General features: G+C 43.8%; 1 protein-coding gene across 1 annotated transcript in view; it reads left to right on the top strand.

Annotated features, from left to right (window-relative positions):
• The window catches only part of LOC138959188 (ATP-dependent RNA helicase DDX1-like), a 589,642-nt gene that overhangs the window by 520,714 nt on the left and 46,102 nt on the right, over positions 1-22,826 (top strand). The window contains exon 26 of the mRNA XM_070330587.1: positions 3,888-3,919. Coding sequence (XP_070186688.1) covers positions 3,888-3,919 — 32 coding nt within the window. The remainder of the gene's footprint in view (positions 1-3,887; positions 3,920-22,826) is intronic.

Here is a 22,826-nt window from a genome sequence, read left to right as displayed (position 1 = left end):
GGGTTGCTAAATTCCCTCTAATTAGGCCCAACGGTTAACCTAAGCGAGAACGACCACCAAATACAAAATGAAACTTCTTCGCCAGAAAAAAAAGCTAGTTATCAGCAAGAATCAAAAAGTGGTCCATATTAGGTGACGAAGCCGCGTCCTTCCTCATCAATGCGTAATAATGAAAAATGGTCCAGTTAATTAATGATATAAACATTTAAAAAACAACAACAACATGATATAACATTTTTTGTCTTTTCATCATACCAAATATCCTCTGGTTTCCAAGGTACGCGAGTGATGCATTGAGAAACGCTTTTAATGTAGGGAACACAAACAATCAATGTGGACAAGTAAACCTAATTCGTTCTCTGCAGGTCTGGGAATATCTGGACACGGCAAAGCCTAGGCCTACATTCACGTAGAGGTTGACAGTCAAGTCTGTAAGAGACAGAAGTGTTGACAGTCAAGTCTGTAAGAGACAGAAGTGTTGACAGTCAAGTCTGTAAGAGACAGAAGTGTTGACAGCTGTGCGCCATGTTGGCTCCACCATTAAGCACGCTTGGTGAACTTCTTCTTGAACTTAAGGTCGATGAAGGAGGTCTGCGCCGACTTCTCCAGCAGGGCCAGCTCCGACACTGTGGGCGCCAGGAACTCCACATGACCTTTGTACCCCGACCCTGGAACATATGACGTCATTACCAATTACGTCTACATCTTTAGGGAAGTATCTGAGGCTGTCCGCAAGACTGACTGACCAAAATCACGCTGGTGTGTGTGTGTGTGTGTGTGTGTGTGTGTGATTGTGTGATTGTGTGATTGTGTGTGTGTGTGTGTGTGTGAATGTGTGTGTGTGTGTGTGTGTGTGTGTGTGTGTGTGTGTGTGTGCGTGCGTGCGTGCGTGCGTGCACGCGCGTGTGTGTGTGTGTGTGTGTGTGTGTGTGTGTGTGTGTGTTTGTGTGTGTGCATTGTTATAAATGGTAACGATGGTAAAGGCTACATCATAAAATACGTCAAAAAGGCTCTTGTTTGGGTTGAAAAAAAGGGACGGAGGGTTATTTTCTACACATAATAAAGAAATCTAGGCCTATGTCTGCCTTTAATCGTACACTCTGCCGTTGTTGCAGCCAAAGATGGCGATCATAAGACGTCTGCGACTGATAAACATCGGGAGGTGCGCGCACATCGACACTCCGAGATGGTCTGAGTGCCGCCTCTGCAGCGAGTGATGGGGTGGGGGGTGAGAGAGAGAGAGAGAGAGAGAGAGAGAGAGAGAGAGAGAGAGAGAGAGAGAGAGAGAGAGAGAGAGAGAGAGAGAGAGAGAGAGAGATCTTGTTTCATATTCTATCTCTCTCTCTTAAACCCACACACACACACACAAACAGACTAACACACACACACACCCACTCCCCCCATACACACCCACTCTCTCTCTCTCTCTCTCTCTCTCTCTCTCTCTCTCTCGCACACCCCCACACACAAACCGTCCTGTTTTCTTTTCTTTTTTCCCCACCTTCAAACAACTCATTACAAAACACAGCGTGTGTTAAGACACCCCAAACTTTGGACGGACCTCAAGTGTTGTTATTTTATTTTATACATATATCAATTGCAATGGCACAGCCAGATCCTCGCGATCATTACATTAGGTCTCTGGGGATACCTTTGTTTGGCTGGATTGAGAGAGAAAAACAAACAAAAGCTTGGTTTGTTCGAAGCACTGTACAAGTATTTATGGACTTTGAGATTTATTTAGATATGCCCCCCGCCCCTTTAGAAATATGCAGACATCTAACTTGAAATCTGCCTACTTCGTGTACCCACTCTAAAATCAAGGAAGTATGGCTGTAGGGAAACCACCGGAATTCTGTTCATCAAATGTCCACGACGTAGGGGAAGGGCCCCTAATATGGACCACTTTTTGTTTATTGCTGATAACTAGCTTGTTTTCTTGCGAAGAAGTTTCATTTTGTGGTTGGTAGTCCTTCTCTCTTAGTTTAACAGTTAGGCCTAATTAGAGTGAAATAGCTTTGATAGACCTTTAACAAAAATTAAATACAGAAGAAATCCCAAATGGTCCATATTAGGAGCCTGGGCGCCCAATATGGACCAGTGAAGCGGCCTTCACGAATCACTGTAAAAAGCCCCCTATACTTCAAAATAACATGATACAACTTAGTGTGCAAGTCAGACTAATTCAAATATGCTTTAGATTTAGCTGTTTCGGGTTGATGAGAGCATTATTTGAAGCACACCAGGAAACTGAAGAAGCTTATCAAAAACAGAGTGAAAATAAGTGAAATTATCAACTTCCACAAAAAAAAAGACTATTTGTTATATTTTTTTTAAATCTCGAAGGCTAGTTACAGGTTATTTTCAGCAATCTTCTAAATGAATTAATTAAAATTGCCTTTAGTTTTTATTTTCTTCGATTTGTTGAAGGTGGTCCATATTAGGAGACTCACATACTTTGAGGTTTTGCTATTATTTTTTGTTTGCAGTAGAAACTCGGGGTACACACTGTTAAAATGTAACAAATACTGCCTTAGCTGTCATATATAGCCATTTTTGTGTTATGAAAGCTTTGGCTGTGGACAGAAACGAGTCCGTTTTAGGCGGCAAATTTAGAGTGAACGCTGCCAAAAGTGAAAAAAAGCGAAAAAGCCTAACGGTTTTGAGGTTTGTGTTTCTGCAACTGTTTTGACATGTGCAACTCATCCAGAGAGGGTGAATAAAGCGAATGAAATTGTTTTGAGTGCTCTAGCGCCGTTAGTTTGTCAGAACAGGAGGTGGTCCATATTAGGAGCCTTTTCCCTATACAGATCCATTTTGGACTACTGTGTCGACAGTTATTGTGCAAAATTTGATTATTTCGGGGATTTTCTTTGAATTCGTTTTTACACACAGACAGACAGACGCACGCACGAGATCAGATTTGGCGAAGCAAAGCTCACCAACCGCCCATACATAACATATATTGTGCACAACTTATACGTTACATATATTGGCCACAACTCAAAGGAAGCGTCCCATATTGATTCTTACAGTCACGATTACTTCCCCTTGTTTATCAGACTCTGACAGTCAAGATTACTTCCCTTTGTTATCAGACTCTGACAGTCAAGATTACTTCCCCTTGTTTTTCAGACTCTGACAGTCAAGCTTACTTCCCCTTGTTTATCAGACTCTGACAGTCAACCTTATTTCCCCTTGCTTTTCAGACTCTGACAGTCAAGATTACTTCCCTTTGTTATCAGACAAATTCGAGTATGGTTTGCAAGTTTTATTGACAAACTCTAACCTGTGGGATTCCCTGTATACTCTACAGGAACTCCACCTACGGGGAATCCCACTCTTTTGGTCGACATAGACCCCATCAGCGTCAGTGTGGACCTGGGGTCAGTGCATTCAAGTCGCCAGCCACGTCCAGTAACACGTCCAGCAACACGTCCAGTAACACTCCAGGGGTAACTCGGACTTCCTGACCAAAACCTTGTCAAAGTTTTGACAACTAGTTTTCACAATTTCACAACACTAAACTTGATTATCACCCATCATGAGGAAGGATGGGGCTTCGTCACCTCTTCTCCGTTAGCAATAACCGTAGACGTCAACAACTTAGGTTCAACATCCAGGGATTGGCACACGGCCCCGGGGGTGCTCTGAGTAAACAGAGGTAGCATCCTACGAGTATTCTTCCCACGTCAAACGTTTGGTAACTCGGAACAGTTTTCATAAACTCACAACACTTAACTTATTTTACATGTGTTACCTACATGTTCCTCTGCTGTAAATGACCACGGCACTCCCCAGACACTACTGTTCTTACCACTGACGTCTACAATTGAGGTTCAACGTCCATCCCACGGCGCGACGCGACACCCCACACTGAGTAACAGATAGCATCTTACGATCGCCGAGAGCCAGACGTGTAACACGCGGGTGACTTTTATTCTCTGTCATAGAGCTGCCAGCGGACCCCAGAAGTCGCCGGAAGACATTTTGGACACTGACGAGCTGTTAAATCATCTCGCCGAGCGGGCCTCGCGGGTGCCACACAGTGAAACAAGGGGAGGTAACTGTCCGCCCGTATGTCCATCTCACACCCCCCTGGTCATCACAATGACAGACACTTTCCTCATCACGCTGTCGCTGTGTGGCACCGCGGAGACGGTGAAGACATTAACATGGAAAGAGTGCGCGCCAGTTTGAACGACAAGTTAACAGTTATACCAGCAGCTGCGCCAAATTGCGCCTCGGTAGACAACAGGGAAAAAACACTCAGGGTAAAAAACACTCAAGGTAAAATTCACGAAAGATGTCTCACAAGAAAAATGTCCCACACTAAACTATCTCCATCAACCGTCCGCCTACACTTATCTCCCTTGAACGTGAAAATAAAGTTTAAAGTCTCAATTTGCTCGTCGTCTGAAGGCCACAATCCCATTGCGGCAAGTTAATTGTCAGTTTTCATGGCTGGCCCCGGCCCCAATATAAACCTTAACAGTGCACATGTACCTTACTGTGATGTACTCCAAACAACACCCTGGAGTCCAAAGTTTCCCAAGTTATGTTCTAGCCCTGAAGAAATAAAAGGAGTGCAACTTCGCGTCAGAGAACACAGCTGCTGCGTTATTGTTTCTGAAAGCGATGTTGTCACATTCCCCCATTTTCAAGAGAGATGATGAGCCAGTAATGGCTCCTGTCGCACCGACCCTTCAACAGAAAGGTCACACAGACAGCTGCAACACCATACAGGACACACAATGCGGGTAATATCAAGGAGCTGGAAATAACCTTCGAAGACGATGCCTCGAGAAAAAAGCCAGATAAAATGACTAGCAGGTAACGACATCAACCTATGAAAGCAACAACCAACTTGTGTGGGTTTCTTATCGCCCAGCACTAATCACAGGATGTCTGTGGGTTTCTTCTCGCCCAGCACTAATCACATGATGTCTGTGGGTTTCTTCTCGCCCAGCACTAATCACAGAATGTCTGTGGGTTTCTTCTCGCCCAGCACTAATCACAGGATGTCTGTGGGTTTCTTCTCGCCCAGCACTAATCACAGGATGTCTGTGGGTTTCTTCTCGCCCAGCACTAATCACAGGATGTCTGTGGGTTTCTTATCGCCCAGCACTAATCACAGGATGTCTGTGGGTTTCTTCTCGCCCAGCACTAATCACAGGATGTCTGTGGGTTTCTTCTCGCCCAGCACTAATCACAGGATGTCTGTGGGTTTCTTATCGCCCAGCACTAATCACAGGATGTCTGTGGGTTTCTTATCGCCCAGCACTAATCACAGGATGTCTGTGGGTTTCTTCTCGCCCAGCACTAATCACAGGATGTCTGTGGGTTTCTTATCGCCCAGCACTAATCACAGGATGTCTGTGGGTTTCTTCTCGCCCAGCACTAATCACAGGATGTCTGTGGGTTTCTTCTCGCCCAGCACTAATCACAGGATGTCTGTGGGTTTCTTCTCGCCCAGCACTAATCACAGGATGTCCGTGGGTTTCTTCTCGCCCAGCACTAATCACAGGATGTCTGTGGGTTTCTTCTCGTCCAGCACTAATCACAAGATGTCTGTGGGTTTCTTCTCGCCCAGCACTAATCACAGGATGTCTGTGGGTTTCTTCTCGCCCAGCACTAATCACAGGATGTCTGTGGGTTTCTTCTCGCCCAGCACTAATCACAGGATGTCTGTGGGTTTCTTCTCGCCCAGCACTAATCACAGGATGTCTGTGGGTTTCTTCTCGTCTAGCACTAATCACAGGATGTCTGTGGGTTTCTTCTCGCCCAGCACTAATCACAGGATGTCTGTGGGTTTCTTCTCGCCCAGCACTAATCACAGGATGTCTGTGGGTTTCTTCTCGCCCAGCACTAATCACAGGATGTCTGTGGGTTTCTTCTCGCCCAGCACTAATCACAGGATGTCTGTGGGTTTCTTCTCGCCCAGCACTAATCACAGGATGTCTGTGGGTTTCTTCTCGCCCAGCACTAATGACAGGATATCTGTGGGTTTCTTCTCGCCCAGCACTAATCACAGGATGTCTGTGGGTTTCTTCTCGCCCAGCACTAATCACAGGATGTCTGTGGGTTTCTTCTCGCCCAGCACTAATGACAGGATATCTGTGGGTTTCTTCTCGCCCAGCACTAATCACAGGATGTCTGTGGGTTTCTTCTCGCCCAGCATTAATCACAGGATGTCTGTGGGTTTCTTCTCGCCCAGCACTAATCACAGGATGTCTGTGGGTTTCTTCTCGTCCAGCACTAATCACAGGATATCTGTGGGTTTCTTCTCGCCCAGCACTAATCACAGGATGTCTGTGGGTTTCTTATCGCCCAGCACTAATCACAGGATGTCTGTGGGTTTCTTCTCGCCCAGCACTAATCACAGGATGTCTGTGGGTTTCTTCTCGCCCAGCACTAATCACAGGATGTCTGTGGGTTTCTTATCGCCCAGCACTAATCACAGGATATCTGTGGGTTTCTTCTCGCCCAGCACTAATCACAGGATGTCTGTGGGTTTCTTCTCGCCCAGCACTAATCACAGGATGTCTGTGGGTTTCTTCTCGCCCAGCACTAATCACAGGATGTCTGTGGGTTGATGTTTCCGTCAACATCCCGCGGACGACCTTTAGCGGATGAGTTTCTTTGTCACGCTCGCTCACTCGACACTCTCATTGCTGTCCTCGGGCCAAGGTCACAAGTTCTGAGGGCCAAGGTCACAAGTTCTGAGGGCCAAGGTCACAAGCTCTGAGGGCATTGTTCAGAGAAGTAAGAACCAACAACCCAACACAAGATGGACGATCTTTTTTTTTAAAAACCGCTAACCGAAACCGAACAAAAAATGGTCAAGCCATACAAGATGTTTTCTCCCCCTCCTCTCTCTCTCTCTCTCTCTCTCTCTCTCTCTCTCTCTCTCTCTCTCTCTCTCTCTCTCTCTCTCTCTCTCTCTCTCCCTCTCTCTCAAGACTTAAATGATTTTAGACCTATATCTTTGTTATCTGTATTATCTAAGCCTCTTGAAAGGCATGTTCAGAAACATCTGGTTACTTATTTGGAGGACCACAACCTTTTGCATCAACTTCAGTCTGGTTTTCGCTCTCAACATTCATGTAATACTGCCCTTGCCAGATTAACTGATTCATGGTACTCATCCATCAATAGGTTAGACATTTCTGGGGATGTTTTCTTGGACCTAAAAAAAGCTTTTGACCTCGTGGATCATGAGATCCTTCTAAAGAAATTAAAATGTTATTTGAAAAATTCTAGCACTGTCGCTTTTTTTTTTACTCTTATCTTAGAGAGAGGGTACAATCTGTATACGTACACGATACGTACTCTTCTCAGGGCACTGTGAAATGTGGAGTGCCACAGGGGTCTGTTTTGGGACCTGTATTATTTTGCATGTATATAAATGATTTGCCCCTGTACCTACAGTCTGAATCTGTTGAGTGTCATATGTTAGCAGATGATACTACCTTACATGCAACAGGGAAAAGCCCTGCACAAATTCAAGACAAATTGCAACAGAGCCTAAACGATGTTTCGGAGTGGTGTTCTGCAAATCGTATGCTTATTAATCCAGATAAAACAAAGTCTATGATAATCAGCACTCGCCAAAAACATCAACTTTCAGAAATGACTCTGAGTCTGTCCCTAAATGAGCACTCCATTGAGCAAGTATCTGAGCACCGTTTACTGGGACTTACTGTTGATAATAATCTCAAATGGCAGACTCACATCAATGGAATCTGCAAAAAAATTGCTAAAAACCTGTTTCTTTTGTCAAAGTTACAAAGCATTATTAATCTAGACACAAGAAAACTATTTTACAATGCCCACATAAAACCCCATATTGATTATGCTTCCATAGTATGGGACGGGTGTAGTGAAGTTCACTTGAAGAAGCTGAAATCGCTCCAGCGTAGAGCTGCTAAACTAGTTCTGCCCAGTCCATCTCTTTCTACAAAGGAAAAGATGAAAAGTATTGGGATGTTAAGCTTAAAGAAGCAGCTTTTGTATAATAAATGTTCATTTATGTATAAAGTCGTCTATAAGGACGCCCCAACATATCTTATACAACTCTTCAAATCATCTCCGTCATATTATTCAAACACTCGAAATAACCTTGCCTTGCCAAGGCCCCGCATCGATTTGTTTAAAACTAGTTTTTTCTTATTCTGGTGCGTTCCTTTGGAATTCACTACCTGTAAATATTAGGTCATGTCTGTCATTATCTTCTTTTAAAAGACAGCTCCGAAAGCACCTCTCTAACGACTAAGTCGGTGTACAATTTGTGCGAGTGTGTGTGAGGGTGCGTAAAAGAGAAAATGTATAATATGCTTCCACAAGCACACTAATGTTTGTTATACTTTTCCCTACATGATTGTGTTTTATTTGATTTCTTTTTTTATTCTTCATACTTGTTCTTCGTTTCATGTGTGTATTATAGTAGGGACTAGCTGTAAGAAAGGACCATATGGACCTAATGCTATCATCCCTCGGTAATAAAGTTTTCGAGTTCGAGTTCTCTCTCTCTCTCTCTCTTAGGTCGCCTTCTTGATGACACACATGGTCCAATGAGAGTTTCAATTGCAAACGGAACATGACAGCAACGCGAGGGGACACGATATTCCACGCGTCATACGGGATACTCGTGGAGACGTGACGGAATTAAGCTTTTCAATCAACAACGACAACAAAAGGAACAAAAACAAAAAGAAGAAGAAGAACAACAACAAGAGAAATGTATATTTACAATACAATACAATACAATACAATACAATACAATACAATACAATACAATACAATACAATACAATACAATAAACTTTATTAATCTCTAAAAGAGAAATTGCTGAGCTTTTGTGTCCGTAATAAAACATACATAAAACATTCAAAAATAAACATTTGTTCTTTGTCATTCATACATTCTTGTGTTCTTATACATTTCTTCAATTCATGCATCATTATTCTATCATAATTATGTACATACATTTATTCTCTTTTAACAGTCTGTCTTCAAACGCATCTCAGAGAGGAAGGCTAGAGATTTGTGTTGTGCCATAGGTAAAATCATGTGCTTAGCTATGAAGTAATGTTATCACATGTTATTTAAGGAAAATGAGTAAATATATGTACCAAGCGTATAACATCAGCAAAACTGAGAAAATACAGCACATTGGTTATCACATAAGAAAGTATATTAAAAATAAATTAACATGCATTCACCATCAACAATGCACAAACGAAAGTCAGCACCTTGCCGGTTATCACATATTGTCTAAGAGAGTAGAATAAGAGTATATAATCATGCAAAACAAAATCAACAATACTGGAACAATACAGAACACTGACCCCCGTGCATCATAAAACACTAGGCAGATACCTTTAAGTGCAGATCTTTGTGATGAGGCCGTTTATCGTTGAACAAGTGATATGACTGGAAAGACCATTTATCGTTAAACCAGTGATATGACTGGAAAGACCGTTTATCGTTAAACCAGTGATATGACTGGAAAGACCGTTTATCGTTAAACCAGTGATATGACTGGAAAGACCGTTTATCGTTAAACCAGTGATATGACCGGAAAGGCCGTTTATCGTTAAACCAGTGATATGACTGGAAAGACCGTTTATCGTTGAACAAGTGATATGACTGGAAAGACCGTTTATCGTTAAACCAGTGATATGACTGGAAAGACCATTTATCGTTAAACCAGTGATATGACTGGAAAGACCGTTTATCGTTAAACCAGTGATATGACCGGAAAGGCCGTTTATCGTTAAACCAGTGATATGACTGGAAAGACCGTTTATCGTTAAACCAGTGATATGACCGGAAAGGCCGTTTATCGTTAAACCAGTGATATGACTGGAAAGACCATTTATCGTTAAACCAGTGATATGACTGGAAAGACCGTTTATCGTTAAACCAGTGATATGACCGGAAAGGCCGTTTATCGTTAAACCAGTGATATGACTGGAAAGGCCGTTTATCGTTAAACCAGTGATATGACCGGAAAGGCCGATTATCGTTAAACCAGTGATATGACCGGAAAGGCCGTTTATCGTTAAACCAGTGATATGACTGGAAAGGCCGTTTATCGTTAAACCAGTGATATGACTGGAAAGACCGTTTATCGTTAAACCAGTGATATGACCGGAAAGGCCGTTTATCGTTAAACCAGTGATATGACTGGAAAGACCATTTATCGTTAAACCAGTGATATGACCGGAAAGGCCGTTTATCGTTAAACCAGTGATATGACCGGAAAGGCCGTTTATCGTTAAACCAGTGATATGACTGGAAAGGCCGTTTATCGTTAAACTAGTGATATGACCGGAAAGGCCGTTTATCGTTAAACCAGTGATATGACTGGAAAGACCGTTTATCGTTAAACCAGTGATATGACCGGAAAGGCCGTTTATCGTTAAACCAGTGATATGACTGGAAAGACCGTTTATCGTTAAACCAGTGATATGACTGGAAAGGCCGTTTATCGTTAAACCAGTGATATGACTGGAAAGACCGTTTATCGTTAAACCAGTGATATGACTGGAAAGGCCGTTTATCGTTAAACCAGTGATATGACTGGAAAGACCGTTTATCGTTAAACCAGTGATATGACCGGAAAGGCCGTTTATCGTTAAACCAGTGATATGACTGGAAAGACCATTTATCGTTAAAGCAGTGATATGACTGGAAAGGCCGTTTATCGTTAAACCAGTGATATGACCGGAAAGACCATTTATCGTGAGAGAGAGAGAGAGAGAGAGAGAGAGAGAGGGAGAGAGAGAGAGAGAGAAAGAGAGAGAGAGCGAGGGAGAGAGAGAGAGAGAGAGAGCGAGGGAGAGAGAGAGAGAGAGCGAGGGAGAGAGAGAGAGAGAGAAAGAGAGAGAGAGAGAAAGAGAGAGAGAAAGAGAGAGCGAGGGAGAGCGAGGGAGAGAGAGACAGAGAGAGAGAGAGAGAGAGAGAGAGAGAGAAAGAGAGAGAGAGAGAGCGAGGGAGAGAGAGAGAGAGAGAGAGCGAGAGAGAGAGAGAGAGAGAGAGAGAAAGAGAGAGAGAGAGAAAGAGAGAGAGAGAGAAAGAGAGAGAGAGAGAGAGATGCTGTTCAAACGGAGAGAATCTTTAATTAACTTTTGAATGAGACCCCCCCCCCCCCCCCCCCCCTGAGAAGGAAATCACGAATAACATTAACAGGCAAAGTTTGATAGTGATATCCTCCACACTTTTAGAGCGCTAACCAGAGATAATAGCGTGACATAGTGAAGTGTGGTGCACATACTGTGAATTCAGCTCACTGACCGAGAGAGTTGATGTTGTGAATCGCAAGGAAGATATCGTTACACTTAACCACTGTCCAGCGACAGGGAGGGGTTGTCACAGGAATCGACCGGGAGAAAGGAAGCCCGAGTAGAGCACTTAACAGGTAAATGGAATAAGCATTTGAATATCGTTAATGTTTATCGCATAAGTCGAATCGACTAACACTGTAACTTTAAACATAGCAGACAGATATCTAAGACAAGATGTCCGCTATTTATGTTGTGCAGTGCGTCGTGTAACCGGTCGTAAAGGAAGGTAGCGTCCAGATGACAGAATGAAGGATCTGAGAAGCCGCCGGAATATGACGCCTTTAGACTCGCATAGCTGAGATTCGACGGGATTTCTAGAAGCTAGTGCACGGTTATTTTCTTAATGGTTTATTCAGGCATCAACATTTACAATATAGTAGGAACATGTGACAACACAGCAGTTGTGAATTATCTTCATGTGACAAATCATAAGTGAATCCTCTGTAAATGAAACAGGAGAACAAAAAGACACAACGGAAAAACATGATATTTGACTGGAAAATACGGATATAAACTGTATTATGTTTTCCATTATTCGACTAAGGTATTGTATGGTAGCCACTTCTTTAAAAAACATGTATACTTCATTTCCATTTCTGGACATATTTGTCAACTTTGTGTAAGTAAGACAGTTCTTTGAGAAACATTTGCAATGATGGTTTTAGTTTATTTATTCTACATTTATATATGTAAAACTTTGCTTGTAATAAAATATAATCAAAACCCTCATCAGTCTTACTTTTTGACTCATAGCCAAATAATACTAATATGGGGCTGAGTGCAAGTCTGCTGCAGTTTTGACATTTCTCCTTCATGTGTTTTTCAAACTCAGTCCAAAATGACTGAGTATGCTCACATAACCATAAATAATGCAAAATTGTATCTCTTTCTACATTACAAAAACTACACTGGTTGCTCGCAATCACCCCAATGTCTTTCAGCATTGAATTGGTTACTAATATTCTGTTGTTGATTTTTATTTGAAACCATTTTAATTTTACTTCTTTTATTTTCTTTGTAACTAAAAAAAACCTTTGTCCATTCTACCTCTCTATCCAACAGTCTTTCCCAATTTTTTAATGCCTTTGGAGAATCTACTTTGCTAATCAGCATGTCGTATATGTGCACGGTTATTTTTGTCCGTAGAGTTGGACCATTGTGGTCACAGGGCGGTAGAAACTGAGTAGACCGAGGTCACCAGTAGCAGGAATTAGTAGTAAAATACATGTCCTAGTGAACAGCAATAGAAGCTGTGTAATTCTGCGTATGACCAGAATTAAAATATGTCTACAATATCTTAATTACTTAAGAGATAAGGAATATTTAGTAGACAGAGCAGACGGTGTTTTAAGTCTGCCGTAGTAGAAACTATAACTGGTTTTTGTTGACTACCCACGAGCCGTGAGTAGATACCTGTAAACTAGATATCGTGTGCCTGTGAGTCCACGGACTGCTTTTTGTAGTTTTTGGCTCACGTAAGTGTAGCCTATGCGATCGTAACTTTGTCTGTCTGTGCGTGCGTGCGTATGTGCGTATGTGCGTATGTGCGTGCGTGCGTGCGTGTGTATGTCTGTGATAGAAACTTTAACATTTCCGAGTCTATGGATTACGTCAGTCTCGGTCAAAAGTGTTCGACGTGTGTGATAGAAACTATTTGAAGACGTCACATTATGACGTAAGAGGGTTAGACGTCACGCAAAGGAATTACTGAAAGTCTCGGTCATTGTTATTGTGAGCGGGCCGAGACTACTTGGCAGATCCAGGGTCTCGCTTTCTTGCACAGTTTCACCTATGCTTACTGTGTGTGTGTGTGTGTATGTGTGTGTGTGTGTATGTGTGTGTGTGTGTGTGTGTGTGTGTGTGTGTGTGTGTGTGTGTGTGTGACGGAGTGATTGAGTTTGTGTTACTGTTTGTCGATTTCTTACGTGAGCCTTGAAGGCTTCGCCTCTTGTATACCTTAGTGAAGGGTAGAGAGTTTTGTCATTGCAATTGTGTACGAGATTGTCATCTCGAGTTGTTTTTTTTTGCCTACAAAACTGTGAGTACTGGATTTTTGAGTATTTAACCTTTATGTTCATGATTGTGTGTATTTGTGTGTATGATGTCATAACCATATAATACAGTGGAGGGAACGTACCTTTGGCGTTGTGTTTGATTCCTGTATGACAGCATACTAGCTCATTTACATTCATTCACAAAAACAAAAAAACACCCAAGTCGCGTAAGGCGAAATTACTACATTTAGTCAAGCTGTGGAACTCACAGAATGAAACTGAACGCACTGCATTTTTTCACAATGACCGTAGTCCGCCGCTTGTGCATAACGGAGTGAAACTGACGAGCCTGTTCAGCGCGGTAGGGGTTTCGCTGTGCTGCATAGCACGCTTTTCTGTACCTCTCTTCGTTTTAACTTTCTGAGCGTGTTTTTAATCCAAACATATCATATCTATATGTTTTTGGAATCAGGAACCGACAAGGAATAAGATGAAATTGTTTTTAAATCGATTTCGGAAATTTAATTTTGATCATAATTTTTATATTTTTAATTTTCAGAGCTTGTTTTTAATCCAAATATAACATATTTATATGTTTTTGGAATCAGGAAATGATGTAGAATAAGATGAACGTAAATTTGGATCGTTTTATATAAAAACAATTATTACAATTTTCAGATTTTTAATGACCAAAGTCATTAATTAATTTTTAAGCCACCAAGCTGAAATGCAATACCGAAGTCCGGCCTTCGTCGAAGATTGCTTTACAAAAATTTCAATCAATTTGATTGAAAAATGAGGGTGTGACAGTGCCGCCTCAACTTTTACAAAAAGACGGATATGACGTCATCAAAAGTATTTATCGAAAAAAAATCAAAACTTGAAAACTTGACTAAATGTAAAAAGAAGAGAAAAAGATAGTTCAGACGGAAATGAAGGTATCTTTAACTGACTGAGACCCCCCTCCTCCTCCCCCCCCCCTCCCCTCTGATAGGGCACAACACAACATCGCATTTCCCGGAGATATACAGATGCGCATTCTTGAATGTAGCTTAATTAGGGCATTGTGTACATCCACAAACAAAACAACCGCTAAAAGTCGTCCTTCTACGAGGAAAGTGAAGTTCTGATTCATCCAAAGTTAAGAGAGTGCAGTGAAGGCATATCCACAGACATAACAAGAATAAGCAAGTGTGTGTGTGTGTGTGCGTCCGTGCGTGCGTGCGTGTGCGTGTGTGTCTGAGGCATATCGCATGGAATAATAGAGGGGGTGAGTGTGGCGAATAATAGAGGGGGTGAGTGTGGCGAATAATAGAGGGGGTGAGTGTGGCGAATATGGGAAAGGGAGATATTGGGTGTGAAATTATGCGTTGTGCAAATGGCGGTGTACTTGACGGCTTGCACAGTAGGGTGGTGTCTTTAGAACTCAAACAGTGACAGCCACGGGGATGTTTTTACGAATTGTTTTCTCTATGGTGATGTAAATGTCGGCAATTTTCGGACAGTCTTTTGTGCCAAATTTTCCCCATTAATGGGACGCTTTGGGCGTTGTGCCAACTGCGGAGTCTGACCGACATTCCTGAGTCGCTAGGAACCCTGGGAATTGAGATCAATTGAGTTGAGATCAGTGCAGTGCAGTTCGGTCCTTCGTCCAACACGGTAATAGGCTGGAGGCGAGAGAGCGGAGGAGGGGATAGCACGCTGAGGATGGCACAGCTGCCAGAGTCCTCCATCAGTGTCTGTGGTGACACGTCTCAACGAGCCGCACATGCTGTGGGCTGTCTGCTCCCCCTGCTAATCTAGTGACTCTTACCACAGGTATATTATCTACAAGTTGGTGACTCTCACCACAGGTATATTATCTACAAGTTGGTGACACGTTTCAACGAGCCACGCATGCTAAGGGTTGTCTGCTCCCCCTGCTACTCTAGTGACTCTCATCCCCCCCCCCTCCCCCGCGAGACCAATGTCTCCAAAGTATATCATTATAATATATGCATGAGCACACACAGAGTTATGGAGAGTTTCTGACTGCTTATTATCGATGTATTTGTTCTTCACACAACACACAGGCAACCAATCAGAGCTGCTCTATGGGACAGACCAGCTTCATTTGTCTAAAAGTAGGTCTACATGAAATAAAAGACGCAGTAGTTTTCTTTTGTGTGTTTGCTGCTTTACTACTCTTTTTATTTGGTTTTTTTTTTTTTTTTTTGGGGGGGGGGGGGGGTTGTGGCTCAGTTAGTTAAAGATACCGTGTTAGTTTCTGTGCAAAGATCATGCAAAGCGACACAGGTCTCTCCAGACTGTAGATTGGGATCACAGCATCACTATCTCTGCCCAGGAAGCAGCGAATGTTGATTTTTGGTATGTGTCCAAGTAGAAATGTGCTGTATTGAAAGTGTGGACGGGTCAATGCTGCCTCACAAGATGGGTTACAGGTAGAAATGTGCTGTATTGAAAGTGTGGACGGGTCAATGCTGCCTCACAAGATGGGTTACAAGTAGAAATGTGCTGTATTGAAAGTGTGGACGGGTCAATGCTGCCTCACAAGATGGGTTACAAGGGAAGGGGGGTATCTTCCAAGCTACAATGATGACAACAACCACAACAGTCACCACCACAGACGGAGTCAACAGCCTGGCTGCCAGACAACAGCTAGGCGAGGCTGTTTATTTCTAACCCATGCGGCGCTTCTCACCTTTGCAAAACGTGAATCTATTACAACACACCGGCAAGGTAAGTGTGTCCATCACTTGTTGTATAACAAAACCCTAGTATGTGTCTGCGTGTAATAGAGAGTTACAGCACAGTCTTGGTCGATGGGATATCCTCGCTTTTTATTTTATTTGTTATAGGTTCCAGGTTTATTGCTCCCCGGACAATTGTCTCGATCCCGGACAACGGCCCTCTTGACAATCCCCCCCCCCCCCCATTCTTCTGTGGATGTTGCTTGAATTATTCAAGTGTTCGCTTTTAGTTTCGAGGATGAATAGATATAGGTTACACACCCCGAGTTCTAAATATCTTGCATATTTTCCCGAGGGTCGATTTTCAGGTATTACCGAGCCTTTGGCGATGTAATACCTGAGAATCTACCAGAGGGAAAATATGCAAGATATTCAGGACGAGGTGTGTAAGCTTTTTATCCCATTACTCCGACGTTTTCATTAAAAACTCTAACTTTATACATTAAAACCTGCTGGTGCCTGTTTTCTGCTTGCCAAAAGCCTCCGCGGACGAAATTCATGTCAATGAATTCATCCGCAAAGCTAGTTCCCTTTTGTCTGCATAATGGACGGCGTCATTCGACTTGTATGTGGACATTAAGTCATTCATATTGCTTTTAAAAAGGTATGCTATTTGCTTTTATATTTTAAAAGTCATTAAAAAATATTCTTGTGTATATTTGACATCGGCTTTCGTTATACTCGATTAGGCATATCGGTAAATGTTTTTACCAGAATTGCGCACGATAACGGCAGCGCAACGAATTCAGTTCAGGCCGCGCCGGTCTGATCAGTGACCCAAGTCTTAAATATTTCAATGTGAATGATGTTTCTCCACCCAACGATGAGCACTGGCACCATGGCGGTGCGTGGCTTTCCTGCCAAGTAGCTCACTGACATTCTTCCTTTGCCGTGACTTAATCCGTCCCTTTAAAAATAACACAAAAATAAATTGCAACACAATGTACTCACTCTGATCGTCATGGACCGAATTTATTTTCAAAAAAAAAAAAAACCACCCACCAAAGCACTGACCGAAAAGTAAAAATCCAACGCTCCTAAATCAAGAATTAAAAAAAAAGGAAAAAAAGTACCTAATTACCATTCTGGTTTTTCTATTGTTTACAGTTACAGCACTGCTAACTTTGACTGTCGTACTCCGCATCTTTGTTCCAGTATCCCCCCCCCCCCCCCACAACAAAAAGCCAAAAAGCCGGCCTAAGTTAAAAACAAGTCGCGTAAGGCGAAAATACAATATTTAGTCAAGTAGCTGCCATTTTTCAGCAAGACCGTATACTCGTAGCATCGTCAGTCCACCGCTCATGGCAAAGGCAGTGAAATTGACAAGAAGAGCGGGGTAGTAGTTGCGCTAAGAAGGATAGCACGCTTTTCTGTACCTCTCTTTGTTTTAACTTTCTGAGCGTGTTTTTAATCCAAACATATCATATCTATATGTTTTTGGAATCAGGAACCGACAAGGAATAAGATGAAAGTGTTTTTAAATTGATTTGGACAATTTAATTTTGATAATAATTTTTATATATTTAATTTTCAGAGCTTGTTTTTAATCCGAATATAACATATTTATATGTTTTTGGAATCAGCAAATGATGGAGAATAAGATAAACGTAAATTTGGATCGTTTTATAAATTTTTATTTTTTTTTACAATTTTCCGATTTTTAATGACCAAAGTCATTAATTAATTTTTAAGCCACCAAGCTGAAATGCAATACCGAACCCCGGGCTTCGTCGAAGATTACTTGACCAAAATTTGAACCAATTTGGTTGAAAAATGAGGGCGTGACAGTGCCGCCTCAACTTTCACGAAAAGCCGGATATGACGTCATCAAAGACATTTATCAAAAAAATGAAAAAAACGTTCGGGGATTTCATACCCAGGAACTCTCATGTCAAATTTCATAAAGATCGGTCCAGTAGTTTAGTCTGAATCGCTCTACACACACACACACACACACGCACGCACACACGCACACACGCACACACGCACGCACATACACCACGACCCTCGTTTCGATTCCCCCTCGATGTTAAAATATTTAGTCAAAACTTGACTAAATATAATGAAGTGCAACACAAACCCACTTCGATCTCCATGCACTGATTTTTTTCCACTTAAGTTTTTAAAAACAAATGACGAAAGTACTTTTTAACGTTTGATTGAGGATCGCCAAATCTGGAAGAGCAACAAGGTATCGGCGCGTGAGACATTTAGATCGATGTAGGGGCTAATTGTGGGCCAGGGTGGGAAATTAAATCAGAAACACTTGAATCAGATCGATGTTGTCTGAAGCTTTCCAGAATGGAAACATGATATCTCGTTGTGTCCTCCACACACAATCCTTTGTTTGCTTGTCGTCTGTTTTGTCGCCGTCCCCTCCGGGGCCTTTTTGTAGAATTCAATCCTTGTTTTCTCTGGGAGGTTTCGGTGAAAAAGAGTCCAACATTTGATGGATCATTTCACGGTTGAAAAAAATAGTGTCCGCCAACTTTCTTTCTTTATTTGGTGTTTAACGTCGTTTTCAACCACGAAGGTTATATCGCGACGAGGTCCGCCAACTGATTGTTGTAATACGATATATAGGATACATAAGACTCCTACAATTGATACCGTGAAAAAACACAAGTGATTGTTGAAATACGATATATAGATACATAAGACTCCTACAATTGATACCGTGAAAAAACACAAGTGATTGTTGAAATACTTTATATAGATACATAAGACTCTTATAATTGATACTGTGAAAAATCAAACAAAACAACCACATCGAACACACACAAAGCAAAGTAAAACAATACTACGAATTTTGAAATATATTACTATAGATTTTAGGCGTTTGAATTGTACGCCTTTTCTATGTGAAACGAAGAGAACATTCATGACCAAAGAATCAAATATCAATCCGAAACGTTTGAATGAGACGCCCGTTTTACAGTTAAACACGTCTTCTATTGTACACCAAAGGAAGTGTTGAATGTAAGAAAATATCGGACATCTGAAGCCTTTCAGAATGGGAACGTGATATCTCGTTCTCCCCTACACTCACACTACTTTGTTTGCTTGTCGTCTGTTTTGTCTCTGTGCCCCCAGGCTTTTATTGAAAACCAAACGTTAATTTTTCACTCCGGGAAACTCGTATACACAATTGGGTTAACTGAATTAGTTGAAATATCCCAAAGAAAGATAAATGATGCCCGTTTTAAAGTTAAAGACGCCTGCTACATGCATAGTACACCAAAGTTAAAGACGCCTGCTACATGCATAGTACACCAAAGTTAAACACGCCTGCTACATGCATAGTACACCAAAGTTAAACACGCCTGCTACATGCATAGTACACCAAAGGAAGGGTTGACTCTGTATGAACATATTGGACACCTTGTTTGTGTTTTGTCTTTGACACCATGTCGGTCGATTCACAACTTTTTCAATCAACAAAATCATTTCTTTATTTTTTGCATTGCACAGCATTTTTGGTCGCTTAATTCTTCCCAGTAAAAAGCCAGCAGCAACGAGATTCGCGATTGGTTGTTTATGTGTAATCAGCAACCTGCACTGCTGCCAGAATGGCTGCCAGGGCCTTTCACATGGTGGAGCGATGACACTGCTGACAGAATGGCTGCCAGGGCCTTTCACATGGTGGAGCGATGACACTGCTGACAGAATGGCTGCCAGGGCCTTTCACATGGTGGAGCGATGACACTGCTGACAGAATGGCTGGGGCCTTTCACATGGTGGAGCGATGACACTGATGACAGAATGGCTGGGGCCTTTTACATGGTGGAGCGATGACACTGCTGACAGAATGGCCAGGGCCTTTCACATGGTGGAGCGATGACACTGCTGACAGAATGGCTGGGGCCTTTTACATGGTGGAGCGATGACACTGATGACAGAATGGCTGGGGCCTTTCACATGGTGGAGCGATGACACTGATGACAGAATGGCTGGGGCCTTTCACATGGTGGAGCGATGACACTGCTGACAGAATGGCTGCCAGGGCCTTTCACATGGTGGAGCGATGACACTGCTGACAGAATGGCTGGGGCCTTTCACATGGTGGAGCAATGACACTGCTGACAGAATGGCTGGGGCCTTTCACATGGTGGAGCGATGACACTGATGACAGAATGGCTGGGGCCTTTTACATGGTGGAGCGATGACACTGCTGACAGAATGGCTGCGGCATTTCACATGGTGGAGCGATGACACTGCTGACAGAATGGCTGGGGCCTTTCACATGGTGGAGCGATGACACTGCTGACAGAATGGCTGCCAGGGCCTTTCACATGGTGGAGCGATGACACTGCTGACAGAATGGCTGGGGCCTTTCACATGGTAGAGCAATGACACTGCTGACAGAATGGCTGGGGCCTTTCACATGGTAGAGCGATGACACTGATGACAGAATGGCTGCCAGGGCCTTTCACATGGTGGAGCGATGACACTGCTGACAGAATGGCTGCCAGGGCCTTTCACATGGTGGAGCGATGACACTGATGACAGAATGGCTGGGGCCTTTCACATGGTGGAGCGATGACACTGCTGACAGAATGGCTGCCAGGGCCTTTCACATGGTGGAGCGATGACACTGCTGACAGAATGGCTGCCAGGGCCTTTCACATGGTGGAGCGATGACACTGCTGACAGAATGGCTGCCAGGGCCTTTCACATGGTGGAGCGATGACACTGCTGACAGAATGGCTGCCAGGGCCTTTCACATGGTGGAGCGATGACACTGCTGACAGAATGGCTGGGGCCTTTCACATGGTGGAGCGATGACACTGCTGACAGAATGGCTGCCAGGGACTTTCACATGGTGGAGCGATGACACTGCTGACAGAATGGCTGCCAGGGCCTTTCACATGGTAGAGCGATGACACTGCTGACAGAATGGCTGGGGCCTTTCACATGGTAGAGCGATGACACTGATGACAGAATGGCTGCCAGGGCCTTTCACATGGTGGAGCGATGACACTGCTGACAGAATGGCTGCCAGGGCCTTTCACATGGTGGAGCGATGACACTGATGACAGAATGGCTGGGGCCTTTCACATGGTGGAGCGATGACACTGCTGACAGAATTTCTGCCAGGGACTTTCACATGGTGGAGCGATGACACTGCTGACAGAATGGCTGCCAGGGCCTTTCACATGGTGGAGTGATGACACTGCTGACAGATTGGCTGCCAGGGCCTTTCACATGGTGGAGCGATGACACTGCTGACAGAATGGCTGCCAGGGCCTTTCACATGGTGGAGCGATGACACTGCTGACAGAATGGCTGGGGCCTTTCACATGGTGGAGCGATGACACTGCTGACAGAATGACTGCCAGGGCCTTTCACATGGTGGAGCGATGACACTGCTGACAGAATGGCTGCCAGGGCCTTTCACATGGTGGAGCGATGACACTGCTGACAGAATGGCTGCCAGGGCCTTTCACATGGTGGAGCGATGACACTGCTGACAGAATGGCTGCCAGGGCCTTTCACATGGTGGAGCGATGACACTGCTGACAGAATGGCTGCCAGGGCCTTTCACATGGTGGAGCGATGACATTGCTGACAGAATGGCTGCCAGGGCCTTTCACATGGTGGAGCGATGACACTGCTGACAGAATGGCTGCCAGGGCCTTTCACATGGTGGAGCGATGACACTGCTGACAGAATGGCTGCCAGGGCCTTTCACATGGTGGAGCGATGACACTGCTGACAGAATGGCTGGGGCCTTTCACATGGTGGAGCGATGACACTGCTGTCAGAATGGCTGGGGCCTTTCACATGGTGGAGCGATGACACTGATGACAGAATGGCTGGGGCCTTTCACATGGTGGAGCGATGACACTGATGACAGAATGGCTGGGGCCTTTCACATGGTAGAGCGATGACACTGCTGACAGAATGGCTGGGGCCTTTCACATGGTGGAGCGATGACACTGCTGACAGAATGGCTGCCAGGGACTTTCACATGGTGGAGCGATGACACTGCTGACAGAATGGCTGCCAGGGCCTTTCACATGGTGGAGCGATGACACTGCTGACAGAATGGCTGCCAGGGACTTTCACATGGTGGAGCGATGACACTGCTGACAGAATGGCTGCCAGGGCCTTTCACATGGTAGAGCGATGACACTGATGACAGAATGGCTGCCAGGGCCTTTCACATGGTGGAGCGATGACACTGCTGACAGAATGGCTGCCAGGGCCTTTCACATGGTGGAGCGATGACACTGATGACAGAATGGCTGCCAGGGCCTTTCACATGGTGGAGCGATGACACTGCTGACAGAATGGCTGCCAGGGACTTTCACATGGTGGAGCGATGACACTGCTGACAGAATGGCTGCCAGGGCCTTTCATTTTTCATTTTTCATTTTCATTTTTCATTACTTTATTGTCCCATCGCTGGGAAATTCGGGTCGCTTCCTCCCAGTGGAAAGCTAGCAGCAACGGAGTCGCGCTACCCAGGTGTCTGCGTGTTTAGGTGTATTCAGCCACCTGCACTTATGGCAGAATGACCAAGATCTTTAACGTGCCATTGTGATGACACGGGGGTGGGAGATGGATACCGTCTCTGGGTCTGCACATAAAGTTGACCCGTGTCCGTCCCGGCCCGGATTCGAACCAGCGACCTCTCGATCTCAAGTCCAGTGCTCTACCACCTGAGCTACCTGGTGGAGCGATGACACTGCTGACAGATTGGCTGCCAGGGCCTTTCACATGGTGGA

This window comes from Littorina saxatilis, linkage group LG1 (assembly GCF_037325665.1).
Source record: "Littorina saxatilis isolate snail1 linkage group LG1, US_GU_Lsax_2.0, whole genome shotgun sequence".
In the NCBI taxonomy this organism is placed as follows: Eukaryota; Metazoa; Mollusca; class Gastropoda; order Littorinimorpha; family Littorinidae; genus Littorina; species Littorina saxatilis.
The sequence above is the reverse complement of the archived record's forward strand: the minus strand, read 5'-3'. Positions and strand labels throughout refer to the sequence as shown.